The 25,086-nt window shown below is 39.1% G+C and overlaps 1 protein-coding gene across 2 annotated transcripts; it reads left to right on the forward strand.

Annotated features, from left to right (window-relative positions):
- Positions 1 to 89: 89 nt before the first annotated feature.
- Positions 90 to 23,608, forward strand: LOC117305275 (vesicular glutamate transporter 3-like). 2 transcript variants are annotated; one of them, XM_033790115.1, is made up of 13 exons: positions 90 to 180; positions 9,410 to 9,692; positions 10,683 to 10,801; positions 11,195 to 11,309; positions 14,531 to 14,618; positions 17,259 to 17,345; positions 17,904 to 18,043; positions 18,503 to 18,562; positions 19,761 to 19,910; positions 20,395 to 20,527; positions 21,019 to 21,129; positions 22,011 to 22,138; positions 22,834 to 23,608. In XM_033790115.1, exons 2-13 carry the CDS (start codon positions 9,411 to 9,413, stop codon positions 23,176 to 23,178), a joined length of 1,758 nt encoding a protein of 585 aa, XP_033646006.1. In that variant the 5' UTR covers positions 90 to 180; position 9,410; the 3' UTR covers positions 23,179 to 23,608. The 2 variants fall into 2 exon arrangements, with proteins under 2 accessions (XP_033646006.1, XP_033646007.1); XM_033790116.1 differs by lacking the exon at positions 18,503 to 18,562.
- Positions 23,609 to 25,086: the final 1,478 nt, after the last annotated feature.

Here is a 25,086-nt window from a genome sequence, read left to right on the forward strand (position 1 = left end):
CGAACTGACGTCATGTGCACACTGTGCAGCGTGTTGCCTTAAAAAATAAAGTGTATCTAGTTCTTCGCGGTTGAATCACGTTCGTTGACGCACACAGCGAGCAAGGAGAAGAAAGAGTGGTTGTCAAAATTGCTCCCAATCCTACATTCCATTCCTGCCGTTTTCGAAAGAAGGTTTTAGGTAAGTCAGTCAGTTGTTTCCAAATTGTGTACTTTTAAAGGCAGTGGACACTGTTGGTAAGTGTCAAAGACCAGTCTTCTCACTTGGTGTGACTCAACATTATGCATAAAATAACCAACCTGTGAAAATTTGAGATCAATTGGTCGTCGAGGTTGCGAGATAATAATAATGAAAGAAAAAACACCCTTGTTACACGAAGTTGTGTGCTTTCCGATGCTTGATTTCGAGACCTCATATTCTAAATCTTAGGTCTCGAAATCAAAGTCGTTGAAAATTACTACTTTCTCGAAAACTACGTCACTTCAGAGGGAGCCGTTTCTCACAATGTTTTATACCATCAACTGCTCCCCATTACTCGTTACCAAGTAAGGTTTTATGCTATTAATTTTGAGTATGTCCACTGCCTTTAACAGCAGGCCTCAATGGTGAACGTGGCTAAGTCTGGACTCTGTTTTGTTGTGCTCGAAGGAGAGCTTGGTGCACCCCTGCTATGATTGGTCTTTGATGTGTGTTTGAAAGCCCATGAATTACTGGAGGATTTTGGACAAAGCTACCTTGTACAAAAGGAAAATACTGAAGACTTCATGCGTGACAGAAGTTTTTTGAGGCATCTGAAAGCACACATTGTTCAACAAGGGTGATTCTCTTCATTGTTTTCTTGCAACTTTGCCTTCAAAGCGTCATCTATAAGTTTAGTTTGTTTCTCAAAACGCATAGGGACTTCTCTGTGATTGTGATATGCGCTCTATAAAAATGGTTCATTATTAGTAAAATACGGTGCCCATCAATCAAAGGTCACGGCTTTGTGGTACTGTCCAAAAAGACATAACAAAAATCCCCATATCACGGACTTTCTTGAGTTAAAAAGATGACACTCTCCATCGCGACCTTGGCATTTGCGGATTTTTTTTATATTATTTGATGAATGGGGGTCGGTAGTCGTGCGTTTACGTACGAGTATCAATGGACTATCAACAATGCTCTTAGCATTTCAAGCTGGTCTCATTGGATTTCTGTCCCCGATGCAGTTATTTTTCGATGGCTTGCTGACCTATGCATGAACAAACACAACAACAAACAATGGAGAATAATGCACTCGCATTGTTCTTAAAGGCAGTGGACACTACTGGTACTTACTCAAAATAATGATTAGTCAAAATCTTACTTGGTAACGAGTAATGGGGAGAGGTTGATAGTATTCAAGAAAGAAGCAATTTTCAACGAATTTGATTTCGAGACCTCAAATGACAAGGGTGTTTTTTCTTTCATTATTATCTCGCAATTTCGACGACCAATTGAGCTCAAATTTCGCAGGTTAGTTATTTTATGTTGAGATTCACCAAGTGAGAAGACCGGTCTTTGAAAATTATCAGTAGTGTTGAGTGTCTTTAATATTATTTTCAAATACAACATTGAGAATTTGTAATTATTAAAATACTGCAATACAATATCAATGTCAAATATCCAATTATCGAAAAAGCAACCATGGTATTCGCTGTAACAAATTTATGTAAAATGTCCAAACATCCAATATCAAAATAACTTTACTGGCATATTGTATGTTCGTGTACATGTACATACAACGTGCACATGAGGCAGAGAAAGACGTTCAGACATCATTGACCCTTTCGCGATATCGGGCACAGAACTATTTCACCTCAACACATGTTTTTTTCAAACTGCACTTTTGTAGCAACCTGCACAACAATTAGTCCAGACTGATTGTCTCCTTTACTCAAAGAGACAAACTCGCCCGCTTTAGAGTAACTACAATTGTAAAGTCTGTGATTAATTTATTTGAATTGGTAAAAAGAAATAAATAAAACACACGATTTTGTATTAGAGCGCAGTTGCCTTTTATGCTTTTAAACACACAGCGAAAAAAGGAGCACGCTTTACTTCACAAATTAATTTGCACGACATGTCCCGCCTCACCAACCGTGAGAAATCGCGTGAAATTGCTCGGTTAGACGAGAGTTGTCGCGCGGGAAATGTGTTGTGTAGTCGTTCTCTCCCGCCAAAAAATGTGGTCCTAAGCTAAGTGAGTATTAAAACGTTAGTCGTAGTCATTTCCCTTACCGCGCTAAGCGGATTAAGGATTTTCTGCGTGAGAGACTATAGGTGAGTCGGCAGTGCATTAGGACGTTGGGATCTCAGAACTTGATCGTTGATCTTGATTTGATTCTGTGTGTAGTGTTTTGGACCGCGAGGGTGGGAGTGGGGGAAGCCATGAATTGAGTGTTGAATTATTCATGATGTGTTGAAGCATAGCTGCTGCATCGGGCATTGGAAGAAATTGGTTTAGTCTTTTTAAGGGTGGGTCACAAATATAATACCCAGTTTATGCTTTTATATATAACAACAATGTTGTAATCTGATTTAATTCTGAGTGTTTAAACCATGAGTGGGGAGGGGGTGGGGGTGCTTGGTCGCGTCTTCAGTAATATTTCATGATAGCAAAGGCACTTAATAATTACTTCGTCGTTCGGATGGGACGTAAAGCAGTAAGTCCCGTGTGTTATCAAAGTACGAACCGACCCCAGTACACATTCGCCGCAAAGATAATGGGTTCGCTTTTGAAGTGTGGGATCACAGTTAAAGTATCCAGCTCGATGCTTGAAATTATTATTATTATTATTATTATTATGCTGCATTTACAAAATAATAAAACATGAACAAATAATTGACGCAATAACTACAAGTCATGTGTATTGAAATTTACCCGGATTATGGGCCCAAGCATGGGCCCGGCGGGACCTTTGAAAAACTCCTGGTCACGATGTTGTTTTTTCCCGGAAATTTTTAAAAAGACAAACTGTACACACAATTGCCTAACGACTTCACACGACACAAGCTTCCAGTGAACCATGTTCTTTTAAAGACACTTCGACACATTGGGCCAGATAAATAAAAACTAGCATTTGCTTTTACTAGTCTTTTACTTAAATCATTATAAATAAAAGTAAGCCTTAATATTGCTAGTAATTGGTCGAACTAGTAGGTAAAATCAATGCTTGAGGGACTCTTTTTATTGAGATGTCAATAAAACCGACATTTTACTATTACCTGATAGTTTCACAAGATACTGGGCCGTATAAAGGCCAGCATTAACAAAATGTCGATAAGTTTAAGATCAGGCATGAGAATTTGCTCAAATCTCTATAAATAATCTTTTACTGGAAAAACACCATGTACTTGAACGGATTAGTAAGTGGTCGGAGAAAAGCACAATAGCGGTGTATTCAGGAGTATAACAATAGAGGCATGGACTCGCTGATCAATAGCGATTAACTGAAATGCAGGCGGGGCAGTTTCCATTTAGTCAAAGTGGCTATGAGGAAACAGCCAGCCTCTCCACGCCAGCGCTCCCGAGATTGGTTCTTTTAGAGCAATTAAAGTACAGAACAAATTTATAAGTAACATTTGTAGTTGGATCATTAGGCCAAGGGAAAAATAACCCTTTAATACTGACGCGATACCGAGTCATATATGCAACACTGTTGTTCAAGTAAAATCTCAAGCTCCTCATGCAGTAGCTTGTAAAAATACAAGTAATTGCTACAGTTTTGTTAGTAAAATGTCGTTTTTATTTATATGTCTATAAGTGAAAGGTAGTCCAGCAAGCAAAATGTTCATGCCTGATCTTTTACTTTTCAGTCTTCTTGCTAATGCTGAACCTTTAACTTGATAAGTAATTGCTAGTTTTTGTTTATCCGGCCCATTGTCAAAGACCAGTATTCTCACTTGGTGTATTCTATCATTTTGCATAAAATAACAAACCTGTGAAAATTTGGAACCAATTGGTCATCGAAGTTGCAGGAGAACAGTGTGTGCTTTCAGATGGCCAATCAAAAGTTTCATGCCGGAAGTATTTTAAAACATTGGGTGAGAAGCTAGCTCTTTCTCAAAAAAACGTTACTTCAGAGAGAATCGTTTCTCACAATGTTTTATACTATAAACAGGCTGGGCTCTTCATTGCTCGTTACCAAGTAATTTTTTATGCTCACAATTTGTTTGAGTAATTCCAGTGCCTTCAAAGGAAAAGAACATTCTTGTTAATTTTCACACCTACGTCAATAATTGTTAAGATCCAATGCACAAGTCTCTTCGAATCCATCATTTATAAGTCCTCAGCGTCGACCATTGACAGTGACTCCAAGCGCGTGTATGAATGAAAATAAATGGTCCAAGCATCGATCCCTGGGGGAACATTTCGTGGAGAAAATGTACATTATAACCACTCACTCGAAGATATGACAGCATGCTAAAATGGATTAGATTTTTACGACAGGATTTAACAGTGTAACTATAATACCACCTGTTTGTTTGCGTGTATTTTTGTTTCAAATTAAAGGCGTCTGAAAGCGCACGCCTTGTGTGACAAGGTTGACAAAGGTTTTCTTCCATTGTTCTTTTGAAACTTCGATGACCACTTGAGTCCAAATTGTCCCAGGTTTGTTATTTTATGCATATGTTGAGATACACCAAGTGAAAAGACTGGTCTTTGACAATTACCAAATGAGTCCAGTGCATTTACATGTTTTGAAATAAATAAATAAATAAATAAATAAATAAAAATAACTAAATTGAAGAAAAACTGGATCCAAATCACGCGTCCTAAGTGAAAAGACTGGTCTTTGACAATAATAACTACAGGTGTCCAGTGCCTTTAACGATTTTGAAATAAATAACTAAACAAAGTAAACATAAATTGGATTCAAATCACGAGTCCCTTTAAATCCCAGCAAAATAATATTATCCCAACATCCCTCACAGAATCTTCGTTATCGATCAGAGAGTGTTAAATCGTGCGTGCATAGGACTGCGTGACACTAGATTTTATTCATATCCCGGGGCCACCTACTGGTATTATTCGACACTCATCCCTAGCCAACCGGAGAATAATATGGATAATCCCCAGCCCCCCCCCCCCCCCCCTGCGTATCATGGACAATGTAGACCAGAAATTAGAATTTACCCTGAGGCCCTCTAGTGTCGGGAAACGCGGCTTATAGACAATGTCAATATAACGATGAGAGCTAAGGAAAAATACACGATAGTGAAATCAAAGTGAGATTGTCAAGTAATGAAAATGATTCGCGAAACGGGCACAAACAAGACCCACTACGTTTTTTGTTTTGTTAATTTATCAGCTTTATCAAGCCGCTGTAAACAAATTATGTTTTGTTTGTTTTATTCAAACACGGGTGTATAGGCCTAGCTACTTCATTTAGGATGTAGGGAAATCACTGTAACAGAACAAAAACATTTCTTGCATGAACTTCTTGTCATGAGCATTAATGTTAGTTTCTATGAGAATAACCGATATCATTATTAAAAGTGTTAACAATAACAAAACAAAACAATTTTTTTTTTTAATTGTATTTTTTCATTTCGTGTGTAATTTTCTGACTGACATTTTGTTAATGCGTTCCCGGAGAGAGTGCACTTATAACTCAATAAACTATTATTATTATTAGCATAAAATCACACTTCCCTTTGAATTAACATAGCTTATGAGAAAGAGGTAATTTTCTCACTCAAACATCAAAAGATTTCAGGCCTGAAGTATTTTATTAAGCATCTGAAAGTACACACATTATTTTGTTGATTTATATGTTTGGATACACCAAGTGAGAATACTGGTCTTTGACAATTACCAAACGTGTCCTGCCAGTTCCTTTCAAAGGAAAGGCCTAGGAAAAATGCCACAGAAAAGAAAATTATGCCTGCATGATTTATATTTTGTATTCTTGCCATGTGGATCCGAACTGTATTAGTATTCCATTATAAGATATGACGTCATCTGAAATCATCTTCATGATGATTATCTGTCAAACGAATCAGGAAGTTGAGTTAAACAAAGACAAATCCCGTCAAAGAGAAGACAGTGAATCGTGCGTGCAGCGGCACTCAAATTACCCAAGATGAGTTCTGGATGGATAAATTAAACAACACAGCGCGTCAACATTGATGTTTCAAATACTCAGACAGGGAGGGCAGACGTAATATGTAGCCTGAAACATCTGACGTCACGCCTCGAGGCTCGTGCACAAGCCAATTGCATGTTTGATTTTACTATTGTCTGGTACAATGACGTGCTTGATCGCAAGTCACCACTTAACTTTGAATTCTTCAGACTATAGAGACAGTTGCTGCGCCACATGATTCGGGGCAAGCCGTTGCATGGTTACGTACGAGACGGCGAACACCCATACATAATTCTGAATGGGTGTGTATGACACAATGGTACCAGGGTCTGCTCATCCGGGTCTAATTTCGTTAAGCCTGTAAGCACAAACATTTGCTTAGCACGACATTTCTTCTTTAATACAAACAGAATTACCAACCAAATTTCAGCGTGATTTTCAGGATAAGCAAACAACAGCTGAATGCCAGTAAGCAATATGCAACAAATTAAAATTTGGTTGATAATCTTGTTTTTATCAAAGAAGAAATTTCATGCTAAGCAAATTTGTGTGCTTACAGACTTTATGAAATTGGGCCCAGGAGGTTGCTATCCAAAGAGGGTGGCCTCCAGTCTGCGTCAATCCACGTCCATAATCACCTTTCACCTACATAATTTCAAATGAAGATAAGGGAAGCACCACAACGAGTACGTTTTCGATACCGGACTTCAAACAGGCGGACGATGACTGACACTGAGCCTACCCCAATACCAACCCATAGTTTCGAAAAGGCCCACAGTGACGTCATTGTTTCGTACAGGTCTTGTATTTATCCCTTTTCACAACCAGTGATTTCATTCTAAAACAATGATTTCGTTGGATCCGGATTCCCGATAGGGCCTGACCAAATTTTGGGATAGTACAACCCGGAATGTGTTACAAGTTAACTCACAAATCGACGCAAAATCCGTCTTCATATACCCAAGAAATAGGTCAACCCCCCCCCCCCCTCCGTCACTCGTAATCTGGGTCAACTCTTGCACATTTTTTTCAAGTCAGATTATAAACTTAAGAAGACATACATTATTGCACAAAGAAACCCCCTCCCGGCCCCGAATATTCGACATTGTCTTTCAGCGAAGCCTTTTAAGATCCGTAGACCATTTTTCTGTTTCAAAGAAATGAAATCTTCGTGATTTAACCAGTTCGTGCAACACTACGAAATACACCACAATACTGCGTTTCTTTTCACTTATAGTTTAATCGAGCGAGAAGTGACTAAGTGAGCGTGCACGGCGAGATGACACGATTTCGCGTATACCAATTTTGTCGGCTGGTGATCGCAGAAATTTGTTGGAATATTTATTAAAGGCAGTGAACACTATTGGTAATTACTCAAAATAATTATTAGCATAAAAAACTTTGCTTGGTAAGGAGCACTGGAGAGCTCCTGATTGTATAAACATTGTGAGAAATGTTTTTTTTTTTCTGAAGAAACGTAGTTTTTGAGAAAGGTAATTTCTCACTCAAATTAAACTAAACCTGAAGCCCTTTTTAGGCATCTGAAAATACACGACATTCGTGCAACAAGGGTGTTTTTTTCTTTCTTTCAATTTTTTCTTGCAGCTTTGATGATCGATTCAGCCAAACTTTTCACAGATTTGATATTTCATGCACGTTGGGATACACCAAGTTAGAATACCAGTCTTTGACTATTACCAAACGTGTCCAGTGTCTTTAAGTCAGACAGTTGAAACATTGATTGTCAACCTCGATCCACCATTTAACTGCAGATCGCATAATCTCAGGGGATCGACTGACGAAACGAGAGACATTTATTAAAACTATAACAATATTCTAACATAAAAATAATTTAGGGTCCTTTTACCGAAACTGCATCTTCACAAATATCCAACGTGTAACAAAAACAATTTCCTGAATTGTTTTCTTTCTGAATCCGGTTACCCAATCTTATTGTATTTTTTACCTGCAGGAAATATCAAAACTGTATATTACATGTTATGAAAGCACCACTTCAACGTGCAAGCAAGCACGATGACATTATTTCGTGCACTCTTGAATTACTGTGTACCTTGCTGCAATGCTATATAGTCTAAACATAAACCATGTTTGGTTTACATTTGTACCCTTCAGACTGAAAATGTAATTTTAGTTAAAAACAACATTCGTGTGAGACTTTAGACAACTATTTATCACCCAGTAATCTACAAGTGCACAGTATAAGATATCAGGCACAGATGGAAGTTTGCATCGGGGATAAAGAGTAGAATTTTTGGTCGGGCCCATATACACTGATGTGTGTTAGCACTGTATACTTAGCACTTTCCCGAGCTCGATGAAAGGCATAATTACTCAGGTGGGATTCGAACCCACGACCCTTGCAATTCTAGAGCAGTGTCTTTCAAACTAGACTACAGAGGTTGCCCGGTAGCTAGATGCAGTTCGAACCCAACATTTTAATCGCGGGTACCGCAACGATTTGATAGGTGGAAAATTGCATCGGGGATTAAAGATACTATTTTGTGTTGTTACCCATACACACCGATGTGTGTTGGCACTGTATACTCCGTACTTTCCCGAGTCCTGTGGAAGGCATTTAACTCGGATGGGATTCGAACCCACAACCTTTGCAATTTTAGAGCAGTGTCTTGTTAACTAGACTACCGAGGTTGCCCGGTAGCTAGATGCAGCTCGAATCCTACATTTTAGCAGCAGGTACCGCAACGACTTGATGGGTGGAAAAATGCATCGGGGATTAAAGATATACGTTTTATTTCTACCCATACACACCGATGTGTGTTGGCACTGTATACTCCGTACATTCATGAGCTCTGTGAAAGGCATATTACTCGGGTGGGATTCGAACCCACAACCTTTGCAATTTTACAGCAGTGTCTTACAAACTCGTTTTTTGGTTTAACATTTACTCTTCCGTCATGAGGTTAACTGAAATTCGTACATTTTAAATAGTATAATAAACTAATATTTTAAATAAAATAATAAATAATGATAATATTGTTGTAATCCTTCCCCAGTGCTATGGGAAATGTTCCTTTTTGGAAGAAAACATGAAATCAATCAATTATTATTATTATTAACTTCCTTCTGTGAAATGCATACTACTTGGGTGGGATTCGAAATCCCAACCATGCAATTCTAGAGCAGTTACGTACCAACTGAAATAAATCATGTGTCATTATTATTAAATTAATTCCTTCTGTGGGATGCATATTACTTGGGTGTGATTGCAGTTCTAGAGCAGTGTCTTACCAACTCTCATTTTGTGTTTAATTTATCAGAATGGCATCACCAAGGGAAGACAAAACAGCGCTGGTTCCCCAAGACTCCTCGGATATCGAAGAGGGAGAGCTGGCTACCGGCCAAACCCACTCAACTGGTACCCGGTCTAGCAAGGCGAAATGTTGCAGCGGGTGCTGCCCGATGGCCAAGCGTTACATCGTCGCTGTACTAAGCTGTATAGGGTTCTGTATATCGTTTGGTATACGATGCAACTTGGGCGTGGCTATCGTGGACATGGTGAATAACAACACGGTTACCATCCACGGGGAGAAAGAAATACACGTAAGGATCACTGGTCACTGTCTTCTAATAAATGTTTATTATATAGGGTGCGTTCGTTAAGCTTCCCTGGGTCGACCCCGGTCTGCCCCGGTACGTTCGAATAGCTTTGACGGGGCTCACCCGGGTCAGCCCCCAGTGTCTTTGAAGAGCGGGTCACTTGAGGTGCATGCCGTCACCACGAGAGGGCGAGTGTGATCGTTCGATTAGCTCTTGTCAGGGGCTCACCCAAGTGAGAACTGCGGGGTCGACCCAGGGAAGCTCAGTTAAGGCGTGACATCTTCGTAATGTTGTTTATGAGTAAATCCGAGTAAGGCTTCAGGCATGACGCCTTTCTTAGGCATCTGAAAGTACACATTTCTACACAGCAAGGGATGTTTTTTTAGCAATGATTTTCTAGCATTTCGATGACCAATTTAGCCCAAATTTTCACAGGTTTGTTTTTAAAGTTTGATGCATATGTTGGGATACACCAATCGAGATTACCAGTCTTTGATAATTGCCAAGTGTCCAGGGGTGGATTTCACAAAGAGTTAGGACTAGTCTTATCTCGAGTTAGGACCAGTTACTCGTCCTAACTTAGGACTATCCATGCAACTTGTATATCTCCTAGGACTAGTCCTAAGTTAGGACTAGTCCTAACTAAGTTAGGACTAGTCCTAAGTTAGGACTAGTCCTTACTCTTTGTGAAATCGACCCCAGTGCCTTTAATTTGTGTTACATGTGACATGACCAATTTGTGAACATTCTATAATAGGCTTGTATTTTACACAGCACGGTAACAGCACAGTCACGTGATGTTAAAAAGCACTTCCCTTCATTACCGGCGTCAGAATTGAATTTGATTCCAGGTCCCAGGTGACCAGATCATTTTATGGGTCATACAAACCCAAAACGGGGTCAATACACGGACCGGAGACCGTGAAAATCCGGGTCAAGAGTTTTTAGAGTGTAAAACTCCATGTTGATACATTATTTTTGATTTCGTTTCAGTTCCGACAATTTGACTGGAGTCCTCGGATAGTGGGACTAATGCATAGCTCGTTCTTCTGGGGTTACATCGTAACCCAGGTGCCTGGTGGTTATCTCGCGTCTAGATTTCCAGCTAATAGGTAAGAATTGTAAAATGTTTTGTGTTGGTGCTTGGACACCAACACCACTACCCTTAACTAACACCAACAACAACACAAACAACAACAACAGCAACGATATCGACAGCGTTAGTGCCGGTGGAAGCATCAGCGTCTTTGACATTGACAGACACTTTGACAGTGACAACGACGGCGACTGCAGCAGCGACAGCAACAACGCCGACGACATCGACCAACGACATCAACAACAGCAGCGACAGCGACAGCAACAACGGCATTGACAGAAGCAATGAAAACAAACAAACCTGCCAACGAAAACATCATTTGGCATAACAGAACTGCCACTTAGCGCCCAATCATTCAATTTCACTCGTTAGAATTGTTGTTATCTCTTCTTCTTTCTTTCTCTGACAGAATTTTCTGCACTGCAATATTCTTGTCGTCCATTTTAAATCTCTTCATACCGTTAGCTTGTCACGTCCATTATTCCATGGTCATTTGTATCCGCGTATTACAGGGACTAATCGAGGTAAGTGTATTTTTGTTATAGGAACATTACATACTTTTTTTTTTTTTTTTGTGTGTGTGCTAATAAAACAGTTACTGGCAGTGTAAGCACTTTATGTAATCCACCATATACATAAACTGACAAACATGTAGAAGCTTGAGAACGAGCGGCGATCTGCCCCGAGCCATTTGACATAGCAACTGTATCTTTATTCTTAGGATTACACATTTAAGCGGTACATTGTGACTAGCAAGTTCCTGTAAAAGACCTTATTCAAATATAACTCGCAAATGACTTATTAAAGACACTGGACACTATTGGTAATTGTCAAACACCAGTCTTCTCACTTGGTGTATCTAAACATATGCATAAAATAACAAACCTGTGAAAATTTGAACTCAATTGGTCGTCGAAGTTGCGAGATAATTATGAAAGTCGTGTGCTTTCAGATGCTTGATTTTGAGACCTCAAAATCTAATTCTGAGGTCTTGAAATCAAATTCGTGGAAGATTACCCTTTTCTTCTCGAAAACTACGTCACTTCAAAGGGAGCCGTTTCCCAAAATGTTTTATACTATCAACAGCTCTCCATTAGTCGTTACCAAGTAAGGTTTTATGCTAACACTTATTTTGAGTAATTACTAATAATAACCAGTGCCTTTAAGCGGTACATTGTGACTAAGCAAGGCATTGTAAAAGACATTATTCAAATCTAACTCGCAAATGACTTATTAAAGAGGGGGACGCACGGGAAGTGTAGACTAACGCCGGCATGCGGGACACGAACGTTTTCAATTATAACGCATACGTGTTTGGAATAACCTCAGCACATAATAGGATAATTAGCCCCTAGTTTATGCTGTACTGATCCCCATCTCTGTTTGAGCAAATCAAAAAGTGAACCAGCAATAACAATGTGGATTTATAATGCACACTTCTCCAGAGCGCCTACACATGAAATAAACTAACTATTAATCAATTTGAAAAAAAGGATACTTGTAGTTAAATTAAACCAAATGGTTATAATTATTTGCAAACGACACCGAGCAAATGAACAAAATCATAATCTCCATGTATATGGTTGTAGCGCATAGCAAGCACCACTAAGTGAAATAGTTGACAACCTTTCAAAACCTTTCAAAATAATACTCAGTTTTCTTGATGCAAATTTAACATTAAAGGCAGTGGACACTATTGGTAATTACTCAAAATAGTTATTGCCATAAAACCTTTCTTGGTGACGAGTAATGGGGAGAGGTTGATGGTATAAAACATTGTGAGAAACAGCTCCCTCTGAAGTGCCATAGTTCGAGAAAGAAGTAATTTTCCATTTCATTATTATCTCGCAACTTCGACGACCAATTGAGCTAAAATTTTCATAGGTTTGTTATTTTATGCATATGTAGAGATACACCAACTGTGAAGGCTCGTCTTTGACAATTACCAATAGTGTGTAGTGTCTTTAAACTAATTGATATTTGGTCACCGACGTCTTAATGTTGCAATGACATCGATTATCAAATAAAGTGATTTACTTGAACATCAAATATTAATTCCTCAACCATTAAACAGTAAAACTGTCTCAGAAGGAGTGGTTCCTTTTGGGACATTTTATAATCAGTGAGCTGTCTGATTTAGGTCCAAAGTAATCACTGCGTTCCCTTGATGATTACGTCGCTGGTGCCCGGGTCTTTCATCACAATTACTCTCTCCACACTGTTTCGTTGATTTCCATTATTAGTCTGCACTCGGGCAGTAATCCTTTGAGTTATGAAAGCACTCGAAGGCATTATAGCCAGTCTAACTAATTGGCAAATGTCAGTATGATATTGGTTTGACGAACAGCTGTGATTATTTCATGTTTTGAGGATAAGGTATTTTCTTCGTCCCTTGATCCAAGAAAAACATAAGCACTTTCTTGGGTGAATTAGCAAAAGTTGCCTGGCGGTACTTGATTGTTTTTAATGTCCGCCATGGCTGCTTTCCTAATGTGTTTTATGATGCAGTCTTGCGCGAACTTAATTTTTGTTTATGTTTGATGGCGGTTCCGACAACTGCCGCTATAGTGAATTAAATTCACCGTCACTTAATAAGTCATTTGCGAATTAGATTTGAATAACTTCCTTGTCACAATGTACCGCTTTACTTGAATTCCTCAGACTATAGACACAGTTGCTTTGTCGAATGGTTCGGGGCAAGCTTTTGTATAGCAACCTCCAGATGAGCAGACCCTGGTAACATTGTGTCATACACATCCATTCAGAACTGTGTATGCGTGTTCACCGTCTCTTACGTAACTAAGCAAAGGCGCCCCCTAATCGTGTGACATAGCAAATGTCTCAGTCGATAGTCTGAGGAATTCAAATATATTTCGATCAAACACGTTGTACCAGACACTATTCAAATCTAACACGCAAATGGCTCAAATTGCTTTTTTTGACAACACAAGAGGGGGCTGGTTAGTTTCAATGGTTGGTGTCGAAGCACGTAATGAAGTTTACGAAGGGTACTAGGGTATGCTTCATTTCAAATAGTATTATCATTCTCCGTTAATGTAAAGAAGTGAAAATTTCACTCTCTTGTCCGAGTAGTGTCACTTTCACTCTTTTGAGAGTTAAAGTCAATTAGTGTCACTCTTTTTGAGTGAAAATGGACCGAAGTTCACTCTAAATCGAGTTGAATGTATCCGTCTTTCACTCTAAAAAGAGTTGCCCGCCATATGGCTCTTTGCAAGAGTAGTATGGCGGACAAAACGAGTGGTGCTCACTCTTTTATATTAAAGAGAGTTCGTTTCTGGAAGAGCTTGTTCAATTCTAGTAGCCGAGTCTGAAAAATACTGTAAAAATTTTACTGAAATTAGATGGACAATATTAATAATAATGTTGAACATTTCTAGTGCCCAATGTTTGTCAATGATGACACTCCTGGTACAAAAAAACAAGAACTCTGCTAACACACATTGACACAAAACAACCAAAAGTTTGGAGGCTGTGTGTTTTGAATTGGGAACAAGTATCTGCTTTTCTGAGTTGAAGTGGAACGCTGTTCCCGAGAGATGGCCCGGCATGTGAGGAGCAGCGGTCACCAAAAGAGTGCCAGCAACGTTTTAGTGAGAAATTGCGTGAACATTTTCATTGAATTTGTCAGAAATTGCGTGCACAACAGTGTTTAGATTAGTGTTGTGATCTTTGTGGTATTTAATTAAAACTAATACTTATGTCATTACTGTTTACCTCATTCCAGGGTGTCGAGTACCCAGCATGCCACGGGATGTGGAGTAAATGGGCCCCACCACTCGAAAGAAGTATGCTAGCGACCATCGCTTTCTCAGGTAATAAAAAAATCACATTATATTGGGTGCGTTCGTTTAGCTCCCCCGGGTCGACCCCGGTGTGTGGTTTTTTTCCAGGACGAACGTGTGCAGATAATTACCAACGTTCGTCCTGGGGAAAAAAAAAACGCCACACATCGGGGTCGACCCAGGGAAGCTAAACGAACGCACCCAATGAAGCATTGGCTCTTTTCTAAACCACAGCTTCGGCTACAGATTCAGCTCAGGCTAGCTTGGCCCCTCGGTTGGTTTGACAATTGCGCCCACAGGGCTTCAGACGAGATGATAGACTTGGATCCAAACCTGTAATCGTGGCTTTTAGTCTATCCGATAGCCAACACATTGGGTGCGTTCGTTTAGCTTCCCTGGGTCGACCTCGGTGTGTGGCGGTTTTTTTTTCCAGGACGAACGTGGGTAATCGTCTACACACGTTCGTCCTGGAAAAAAACCCGTCACACACCGGGGTCGACCCAGGGAAGCCAAACGAACGCACCCATAATCGACTCAAATAGCGCCCTCTTGCAGATTAACCTCCGTCATTAGCGGAGTTAGAGCATCTGCTAGCAAATCTTTCCAAATCTGCCCAAAGACACACAAATATGTTCCTGTTATTTTTTTCACACCCATACACCGATGTGCTTAAGCACTGTTAACACAGTACTTTCCCCGAGTCCTGTGGAAAAACAAGATTACAGGCATGGTACTTGGACGGGATTCGACCCACGACCGCAACAGTATGTTAAATTCGCCACGGGGTTAAAGAATAATATTGTTATTAGCTGTTCCGACTTACCGTCGGAACAGGTATTGTTTTCGTCGAGATTTTTATTATTAGCTGTTCCGACCTACCGTCGGAACAGGTATTGTTTTCGTCGAGATTTTTATTATTAGCTGTTCCGACCTACCGTCGGAACAGGTATTGTTTTCGTCAAGATTTTTATTATTTTTATTATTATTATTATTATTATTATTATTATTCTTTGTTTCCGCCTAAAAACCCATAGCGTTTGTACAGCGTTTTGTTTAGGCCCCTACTCCTAAAGTATTAGGATAAAATAGTTAAATCATATATCAAATTGAAGCTTAGAACCTAAGCTTTACTCTCATACAAAAGTGTAAAAATTCTTCATTAATTCACCACGTGGTCTTCATTTGAATTTTTAATTTGTAAACTTGATGCAGTCACTTTCATGTTATTGTGAAATATTCTCTTTGGTAAATGCCATACAGTATGTACCTATCATGAGTTGTGACTTCTTGAGATGAGTCTAGGCGTTTGAACATAACTGGATGCAGTCACTTCCATGTTATTGTTAAACATTCTCTATGGTAAATGCAATTCAGTATGTACCTATCATGAGTTGTGACTTCTTGAGAGGAGTCTACTCAAGTCTCTTTTTCTTGTTTTTCTACATACGTTCTGGACCACAGCGCAGTGTCTGTTTCTTCGTTTCCTAACCGAGTTCTGGACCAATATGCTTTGTACACGAAGGCTTAGGGTTTTCGTTTAACGAACGTGCGTATATAAATAGGGGTTTTTGACGACGACGACATACTATGGTGTCCACAGAATTACACTAAACTTAAACAGTTTGAAGATAATGACAGTTGAAAGCTTCCCTTAAAATATTACTTGCTGTGGTGTTGTAGTTTTTGAGAAATGAGTGAAAAAATGTCAAATTTAGACTCCGAGGTGGCGTTTTTTTTATCCCCCAAAATTATATTTTTTTTTTCTTTTTGTAGTATTTAAGTTAGATTATTATCTTTATATCGATAGTGTTGCCTTTTCTCTTTCTCAATTGTTAGCCCAACATAACATGTGTCCATGCATGACACGATGATGTTTGAAAAACACAGTAAGCGGAAAATGGTGATCGTAAGCGCAGAGTTTGGTGGTTAAGAGTTCTGTGAAATCAAATCGTACTAGATCAAACATCAAACCACCGACCCCCCAAAAATGTTAAAAATCGTAATTAATTAACCACGTGACCCATATTTGCATATTTAATTGGGAAATCTTTGTAGCACCATATCTCAAGAAGTAAACTGCCGTTTTTTAGACTGTTTGTAGTTAAAGACTCCTTGGGGATTGGAGATTAATTTTTAAAAACCGTGACCTCAAGTTGACCTCTACTTCCGGGTCAACCCAAAGTGTGGCAATATCGATTTTCAAACTGTTCTCAGTTAGAGACTCCTTGGGCATTGGAGATTAGCCTTAGGTTACCATGACCCCATGTCGACCTCTACTTCCGGGTCAACCGGAAGTGGCACGATAACTGAAGACACTATTCAACATTTTCAAACTTGTTTTCAGTTATAGACTCCTTGGTCATTTTAGCACATAATCCAAGCAAAGGAACACGGAACAGCTTTGTGTTTGTTCACAAACACCTAATGTCTAGTTATTAATGTTCTTACCCATACACCAATGTGTGTAAACACTGTATACCAGTACTCTCCCGAGTCCTATAAAAAAAGGGGGAAAAAAACCAAAGTATTATCCTCGATGGAAGTTTAACATAATCTAATTACTGTCATGTTGTTTGATCCCAGCCATGACGTCACATTAATACCCCACGTGGGTTTATAGCTTAATAACCTATGCGTACTGATAACTTTGGTATTTGATGGTATCTACAGGTTCCTATGCAGGTGCTGTATTTGGTATGCCGGTAGCCGGGTTATTGACAGAGTATGCTGGTTGGCCTGTTGTCTTCTATGTATTTGGTAAGTATTCACAAACGAGACCTTTTCACACTTACTCTAGCAGCCGGCCTGTTCACACCATGATCACTTACCCCCGGTCTGCCCCGGCAAATGTACATACCCCGGGGAATAGCTACCCCTGCACTGGAGTAGGGGTAAGCGATAAAAGCCTGGGGTATTATTGAAATGAACCTTGGTGTGAAAGAACGCTGGGGTAACCGTGGGCAAGTATGCAAGTCGACAGACAGAGAGGGACTGAAGGCCACTTCAAGGTGTGGGCTACAATTATTTTGTCCAGAGGCTGTTGCCACCTACTCCTAGGGCTGAAACAGGGTTACCCCTTTCATAGTCCATACGGATGTAGACCTGGGTATCATCAGTCCAAAGTCTGGCTGGTAGAGCAGAAAGCACTACCTCCACAATTTTTCGAACCCACACTCTGCTCATCAAACACCAGAGCTTGAATCCGCTGCTCTTTACCATGACACACCACTGTAACTATGAATGGTAAATCATTTGTTGAGCAATTTACAAAAGGTGAACACTGCCTTTAACCGTGACTTGTTTCTTTTACTTCAGGTGCCTGTGGTATAGTGTGGTTCTTCATTTTCATGTACTTTATTTACGAGAGGCCGAGCACCCACCCCACAATAACCCCCGAAGAGAAGTTGTACATCGAGGAGAGTATCGGTGAGAGTATGGGGATGTTGCCACAAAAGGTAGGTACTTGACACCACAAAAAGCCACAAGCAAAGCTTTGTGTTTTTGAGTTCAGTTCTCCGTTTGTTTTATTCGTTGTGAAAGCATATCACAAGCGCATCATATTCCAATTATGTAAAACTGGATCATCTCGCTGCTATAAAATCGATGATTACCAATCTGGCTAAAATACACAAATCACAAACGTAAGCCATTATTTTGATTTATCCATTAGTCTCGTTTTACCTTTGAACCATTACATATTATAGACCATCAAATCAGTGGTATTTGTATGAGCCCACGTTGTGGGTCAACACAAATCATCTTAACGTCCTTCAAATTTCAGTCACAACGTTTTCAGATCAACAACATGTGTACTACGCTTGTCAACGTACTTTTTTTTCTTCAAAAATGTACATTATGCTAATGAGCTTAAACATACTGACCGATAACATGGGTCTGTGTTGATCACGTTGCAGAGTAAATCTGGACGCAGCCGCGGTAGAGTCCGAGATGCGATAGAATATTTCATGTCTCACGTAAGTCTCATTTATTCTCGGTTCTTAGACGAGATTTGAGATTAAAGTGTTTCCCTAAGTGAAGTTTATAAACCAAACAGCCCAACTTGTATTGTACCCTCGCCGCGCTTCTTTAGTTTTAATAAACATTTCTTTCTTGGTTTTACTTTATTTGCCTGTAGCAAACTCCTTAACAAATTATAATATTATTGCCCGCATGAAGTTGTAAAATAATGAAAATTATGTTTTATTATGTTGTTAATTTTGACTGTAAACTGGTGACTATATGTTTTACCATCCATGTCATTTTGTCTCGCAAGTTTTTTTTCTGCGTCAATGCTATTATTATTGACATAATTTTGTGTTATGTTATTTTTTCCTAATCTTTATGTATCTGTGCACATTTGGACTACCCTTAATCGAAATTGCAAGAGAATAATAAAATTACAAAAAATTCCCTTATTGCATACATTTTATGTGTGCTTTCAAATACTTAAAGAGGCTTTTGGAATGAAGTCTTTTATACTTTAATTAGTGAGATATTACCTCTTTCAAAAGAAAAACTATGTTACTTCAGAGCGGGCCGTTTCTCACAATATTCTATACCATGAACTACCATCCTTTGCTCCAAGCAAGTGTTTTTTTGCTAACAACAATTATTTTGAGTAATTACCAATAGTGTCTTGTGCCTTTAAAGGGGTACTGTCGCCAAAATCAAAGTAGGTTTTTGGCTCTACATGAACAGAGGTCGTCACTAACCACCATAATAATTAAACGTGCACGCGTTAAAGGCTATCACTTGTTTATATTTCTTTTAAAGGATTTGGGTCCTTTTTTAAAATGTCCATAGATTTACATTAAACTTACAGGGTTTGAAGATAATGATAGGGGAAAACTTCCCTTCAAATATTACTTACTGAGGTGCTGTAGTTTTTGAGAAATGAGTAAAAATAATCATGAAAATATGTTTGTAAATGATTAAAATTATTTTCGTCTCATGAGACAAAAATTATTTTCATGACATTGTTTTTACTCATTTCCCAAAAACTACAGCACCTCAGTACGTACTATTTTCAGGGAAGCTTTCTACCATCATTATCTTCAAACTGTGTAAGTTTAGTGTACATCTGTGGACATTGTGTTTTTTGTCCTACAAAAAATAAATAGACCCAAGTCTTGTATAACTGCTGATTGTTATAATGTTCTTGTGTTGGCATAGTTTCTAGAGACGCCGTGGAGGAGCTTCTTTACGTCACTTCCGGTCTGGGCCATTATTGTAGCTAACTTCTGTCGTAGTTGGACGTTCTATCTTCTACTCACTGGTCAACCCTCCTACTTCGAGCAAGTATTTCATTACGAAATATCTGAGGTATTAATAACAAAAATAATAATAATAACAATAATATTGATATAAACGCACGTTTCTGACAACAAGGTACTAAAGGCGCTTAGTTTATACATGTTTTTTTTTTAAAGAGAGAGATAGGTTAATGAAGTTTTTGAATTCTGAGACCCAATTATGTAGCACCCTATAAGGGTTTACAAGGTGCTGCGGCTCATTCAGTAGCCACAGCCAGGAACACCGGGGCAAACCCCTTCTCTTTTTGATAAGTGCACTGGGTTCTTTTACGGCGTTAAACAACACACGGGACCAATGTCTATACGTCCCATCCGAAGGAAAAAACATCGTGGTTTAGTGTATTGCTACACACCAGAAGTGTCATGACTTGGACTCCAACCCACACTCTGCTTATCAGAAACACCAGTTGAATCCGTTGATCTTAACCGATCGGCCACGACAAGCAATAACGGCCTATATCATAAAACTTTGATTTTGTTTAAATGTGTTTCAGGTTGGTGTCGTATCAGCACTACCCCACCTCGTCATGGCTATCATAGTTCCTCTCGGAGGGCAGTTAGCAGATTTCCTCCGGCGGAACCAACTTATGTCAACCACCACAGTCAGGAAACTATTCAATTGTGGCGGTAAGTAAATCTCAATCAACCAATTAAACACTTATAATGTCACCTCGTCATTGCTCATGACGCCGTACAGAAAAGTCTTGTGAACATGTGAGACTTAAAAGCACACCACGGTGACAGAGCATTCACTGTTGCCGCTTCAAAACTGTTGAACACCATCCCTCCCAAAATTAAAAATGCTTTTTTCCTTTTACAAACATTAAAAACTGTTTTGAAGACTCGCTCGTTCAAAAAATGTAGTTACCCCATTCTAAAGCTTGTTAATCTATGTGAACTTGTTTAACTTTTTCATATTCATTTCTGCCTTTGTTCCTGTTGCATATATTTTGTGTAAATGTGTATATCTGTGTTTTGGTGTCGTTGCCCTGGTTTTATTGTCTTCAAGGACACCAGCAGTCAGCACCACATCACATACGCAGTGTTACGCGCGATATAAATATATATTATAACTGTAATGAATATGTATTTCTATATTTCTATTAATTTGTTTTTAGGTTTTGGAGGAGAAGCAATTTTCTTACTATTCACGGCGTATGCAAGAGGTAAAGAGATGGCAATATTTTGCATGTGTATTGCTGTAGGCTCGAGCGGCTTTGCAATTTCAGGTAAGTTAATATCGCATTCCCTGATTATTCCTATGTTTGTGTTGAGTTTCGCTCACTTACCCTTTCTAAAAAAGAAACTATGGGATCATCTGCTTACGATGGTCATGAATATTCAAAGTTTGAAGGCACTGAACACCTTTGGTAATTGTCAAAGACCAGTCTTCCCACTTGATGTATCCCAACATGTGCATGAAATAACAATCAGTGACATTAAGACTCAATTGATCATTGAAATTGCTAAAGAATATTTTTTTGAAAGAAAAAAAAAACACTCTTCTTGCCAAAATATGTGTGCGAATGCATATCAAAGGCTTCAGGCTTGAAGGTTTTCAATATTTGAGTTAGAAATTACCTCTTTCTAAAAAACTATGATACTTCAGAGCTGTTTCTCACATACTATCAACAGCTCCCCACCGCAAGTAAGGCTTTATGCTAACAACTATTTCGAATAAATACCAATACTGTCCAGTGCCTTTAAATAAGCCGTTGGTCTGACAGACAGCAAACACAGGCTAATGGGTTTACCTTTGGTAATTACTCAAAAATTATCGACCATAAAAACGTACTTGGTAAAGGGCAGTGGATAGCCATGATAGTTGAAAAAAACATTGTTATGAACTAAGACGAAACTATAAAAAAATAGTCAACTTGCGGGTACAACCATGTGTAAATCTCTTAGTGTGAGTGTTGGCTCTGAGGAGAGCCGGTTGGGTCTCGACGTTTCAAACAGTATACTCTGCTCGTCGTTGTTATGATAGAAATTCTTTGAAGTAATGTCGTTTTTAGAAGAGGTAAAGTTTGATTTTTCACTAAACAATGAGCTTGGCTGTTTAGCATAACATGAATATTAATGTAATGTCTCTGTCTCTTCCACCGTACAGGCTTCAATGTCAACCATCTAGACATAGCACCCAGATACGCTAGTATACTAATGGGTATATCCAATGCAGTAGGGACCTTAGCTGGGATGATATGCCCAGAAGTGACGTCATCACTAACTGTAAATAAGGTACGTGTGTGGAACCTCACCATAGGACGAAATCTAGCCCTAGCCTACCTCTAGAACCCTTACCCTTAGTAGTAACCTTAGCCGCCAAATGGAACCCAACTCTTGCCTAAAAGCATGGCCTTAGATGGGATGATATGCCCAGAAGTGACGTCATCACTTACTGTAATTTACGTACGTTTGTGGAACCTCGGTGTGTAGGCCAAGAACGAAATACAGCCCTAGCCTACTTCTGGAACCCTTACCCTCGACTAATAGTCAATTAGCCGCCAAATGGAACCCGCTCGTGCCTCAACTATTGCCTTAGCTTGGATGGTTATGTACGTGTGTGGAACCTCATTCAACGAAATATAGCCCTAGCTTACTAATAGTCACCTTAGCTTCACAATGAAACCTTAAGTATGCCTTAATTATGGCTTCGCTCGACTGTAAACCCTTACCATTATAAATATTTTTTGTCCCAAGATATGGCAAACTACTTCTGGTAGCGCCCTCTTTTGAGTTCTTCTCCTACAGCCCATGTTAATGTCCTCTATGGGGGACAAAATCTCCGGTGGACAGAATTCTCTGGTACACCAGCTCTTCTAAGGGCCACCACTATACTAGCCAAAAAGATTCCTAAAATCTGTCGCCGCAAACCTTACTTTTATTATAGGCTCTACTTAAATTTGTTCTCTTTCAAAACTTGTTTCCATCAGTCGGCAGACGATTGGGAGAAGGTGTTCCTAATTGCAGCCTGCGTCCATTTCACCGGTGTGCTATTCTACGGCATCTTCGCATCAGGCGAGAAGCAACCCTGGGCCACCCCAGCAACGAAGCCCGCCCTCACCGAGATAAACGGCACGGGACCGGGGACAGACATAGCCGGGATGGTCCATAAAGCCAAGGGGTATGGGGCGTTACAGGAGAGCGCCCTCTCGGGGGAGACGGTGCTGAATGGGGGTTTCACGCCTCAGAATAATGTGTATCCTGATATGAAGAAGGAGTTAGTGCAACCTCAGTCTTCGGAGGAGAGCAGGTACGAAGAAGATGAGTCTCCTTGATAGTCTTTAAGAATTATTATAAGATGTATACTTGTCTTAATAATGGCGTATTGTAGTGGGGTCCCTCTCTGGTTAAAGTGCTGAATTAACAAACAATTTTTAATGGTTCAACTTTTTGCAAAAAAAAAAATCTATATATCAAAATACTTAACACCGAAATAGAGTCAGTGAGCAATACAAATTATTTGTTGGTTTTACCCTTTTACACCGATGTGTGTTAACATTTTATACCCAGTACTTTCCCGAGCTGAGTGAAAACAAAAAATCACAGGCATATTACTCGGGTGGGATTCGAACCCAACGCCCCCGCCATTCGAGATCAGTGTCTCACCAACGAGCCACCGAGGTTGCTCAGTAGCTTAAGGCAGTTCGAATCCTATATTAAGCAGCGTGTTTAAAGACACTGGACACTTTTGGTAATTGTCAAAGACTAGTCTTCTCACTTGGTGTATCTCAACATATGCATAAAATAACAAACCTGTGAAAGTTTGAGCTCAATTGGTCGTCAAAGTTGCGAGATGATAATGAAACAAAGAACACCCTTGTCACACGAAGTTGTGTACGTTTAGATGGTTGATTTCGAAACCTCAGGTTCTAAATCTGAGGTCTCGAAATCAAATTCGTGGAAAATTACTTCTTTCTCGAAAACTATGGCACTTCAGAGGGAGCCGCTTCTCACAATGTGTTAAACCATCAACCTCTCCCCGTTACACGTCACCAAGTAAGGTTTTATGATAATAATTATTTTGAGTAGTTACAAATAGTGTCCACTGCCTTTAATGATGGAAGTTTGAATCGTTGAAAATTGTCATCATTGATTTATAAAGATAATATTATAATCAACGTTAAAAACGTGGTGAAGCGATATGTAACCTCATGCAAGACAAAGAACGTCATACTTAAATTATTGTTTAGTTTTGTATAATTGATTGAAAATCATTCGTCAGTCAATGTTGCAATATTATGAAAATAATATCATTATACATGTAGTTTTATTTTTTATGTGGATTCAGTCAAATACAGACGCCAAGTATTTGATTGATGGAGTTATAGTCTATTTCCCTAGCCTTGTGGTAAAATTAAAAAACCCAAGATATATATGTATATATAAACTAAAACTCTGTTTAGAGTTTGAACACAATATTGTACCCACTTTTCAAATAAAAAATGCTGTTGGAACCCACTCAAAGGTTTGTAGCATTCAAACACGCACAATGTTTTTTACAGGTGGGTATACAACTGATGCTTTTTAGACATGTGTTGGAGTTCCAAACACTGCTTCTACAGTGCAATTTTATGTGTTGTTTTCAAAGTTGTGCAAATTGTTTTGTAGAGTTGTTTGTTCATAAACACATTTAATTATTGGTAGGTGCTTGGACTTATAGCGGTCTCACACAAGTACAAATAACGATGGCAAACAGTACAAAACTTGAGAGGAGAAAATACATTTTCTTTTGCGTGTCTTTCTTAAGCTGTGGGATAATGGCGTCTACAGCTAGGAGCGAAGTCGATATATAACTGTTCGGTTTATTTTTGTACAACTCTCTCCAAATTATTACGCAGTCATCTCAGAGCACAATCGTAAAACAGTTCATTGTTTAAATTTGTCACAATTAAACAAAATGAGAATCTTCAACAACTGCGATATACCTTCATGGAATGTAACACGAACGGTGATTGGTCAGCATTGGGATTTAATCTACAATCTTGACCAATTACGACCGAATGGTGTCAAGGTTGTGATGCAACCAGTTCTGTGGTTGGTTGAATTTAAAACACTACGTTTTAAATAACAATGCCGTTAATTGAATCGAAGTTGTTGGCTACGGCTTCTAAGTAGCAGGAGTCATCCAAAGCCGAAGTCACTCATTGATCAAGTAATCACAGCGCAATTGTATAACGACCAAC

This window comes from Asterias rubens, chromosome 22 (genome assembly GCF_902459465.1).
Source record: "Asterias rubens chromosome 22, eAstRub1.3, whole genome shotgun sequence".
Classification (NCBI taxonomy): Eukaryota; Metazoa; Echinodermata; class Asteroidea; order Forcipulatida; family Asteriidae; genus Asterias; species Asterias rubens.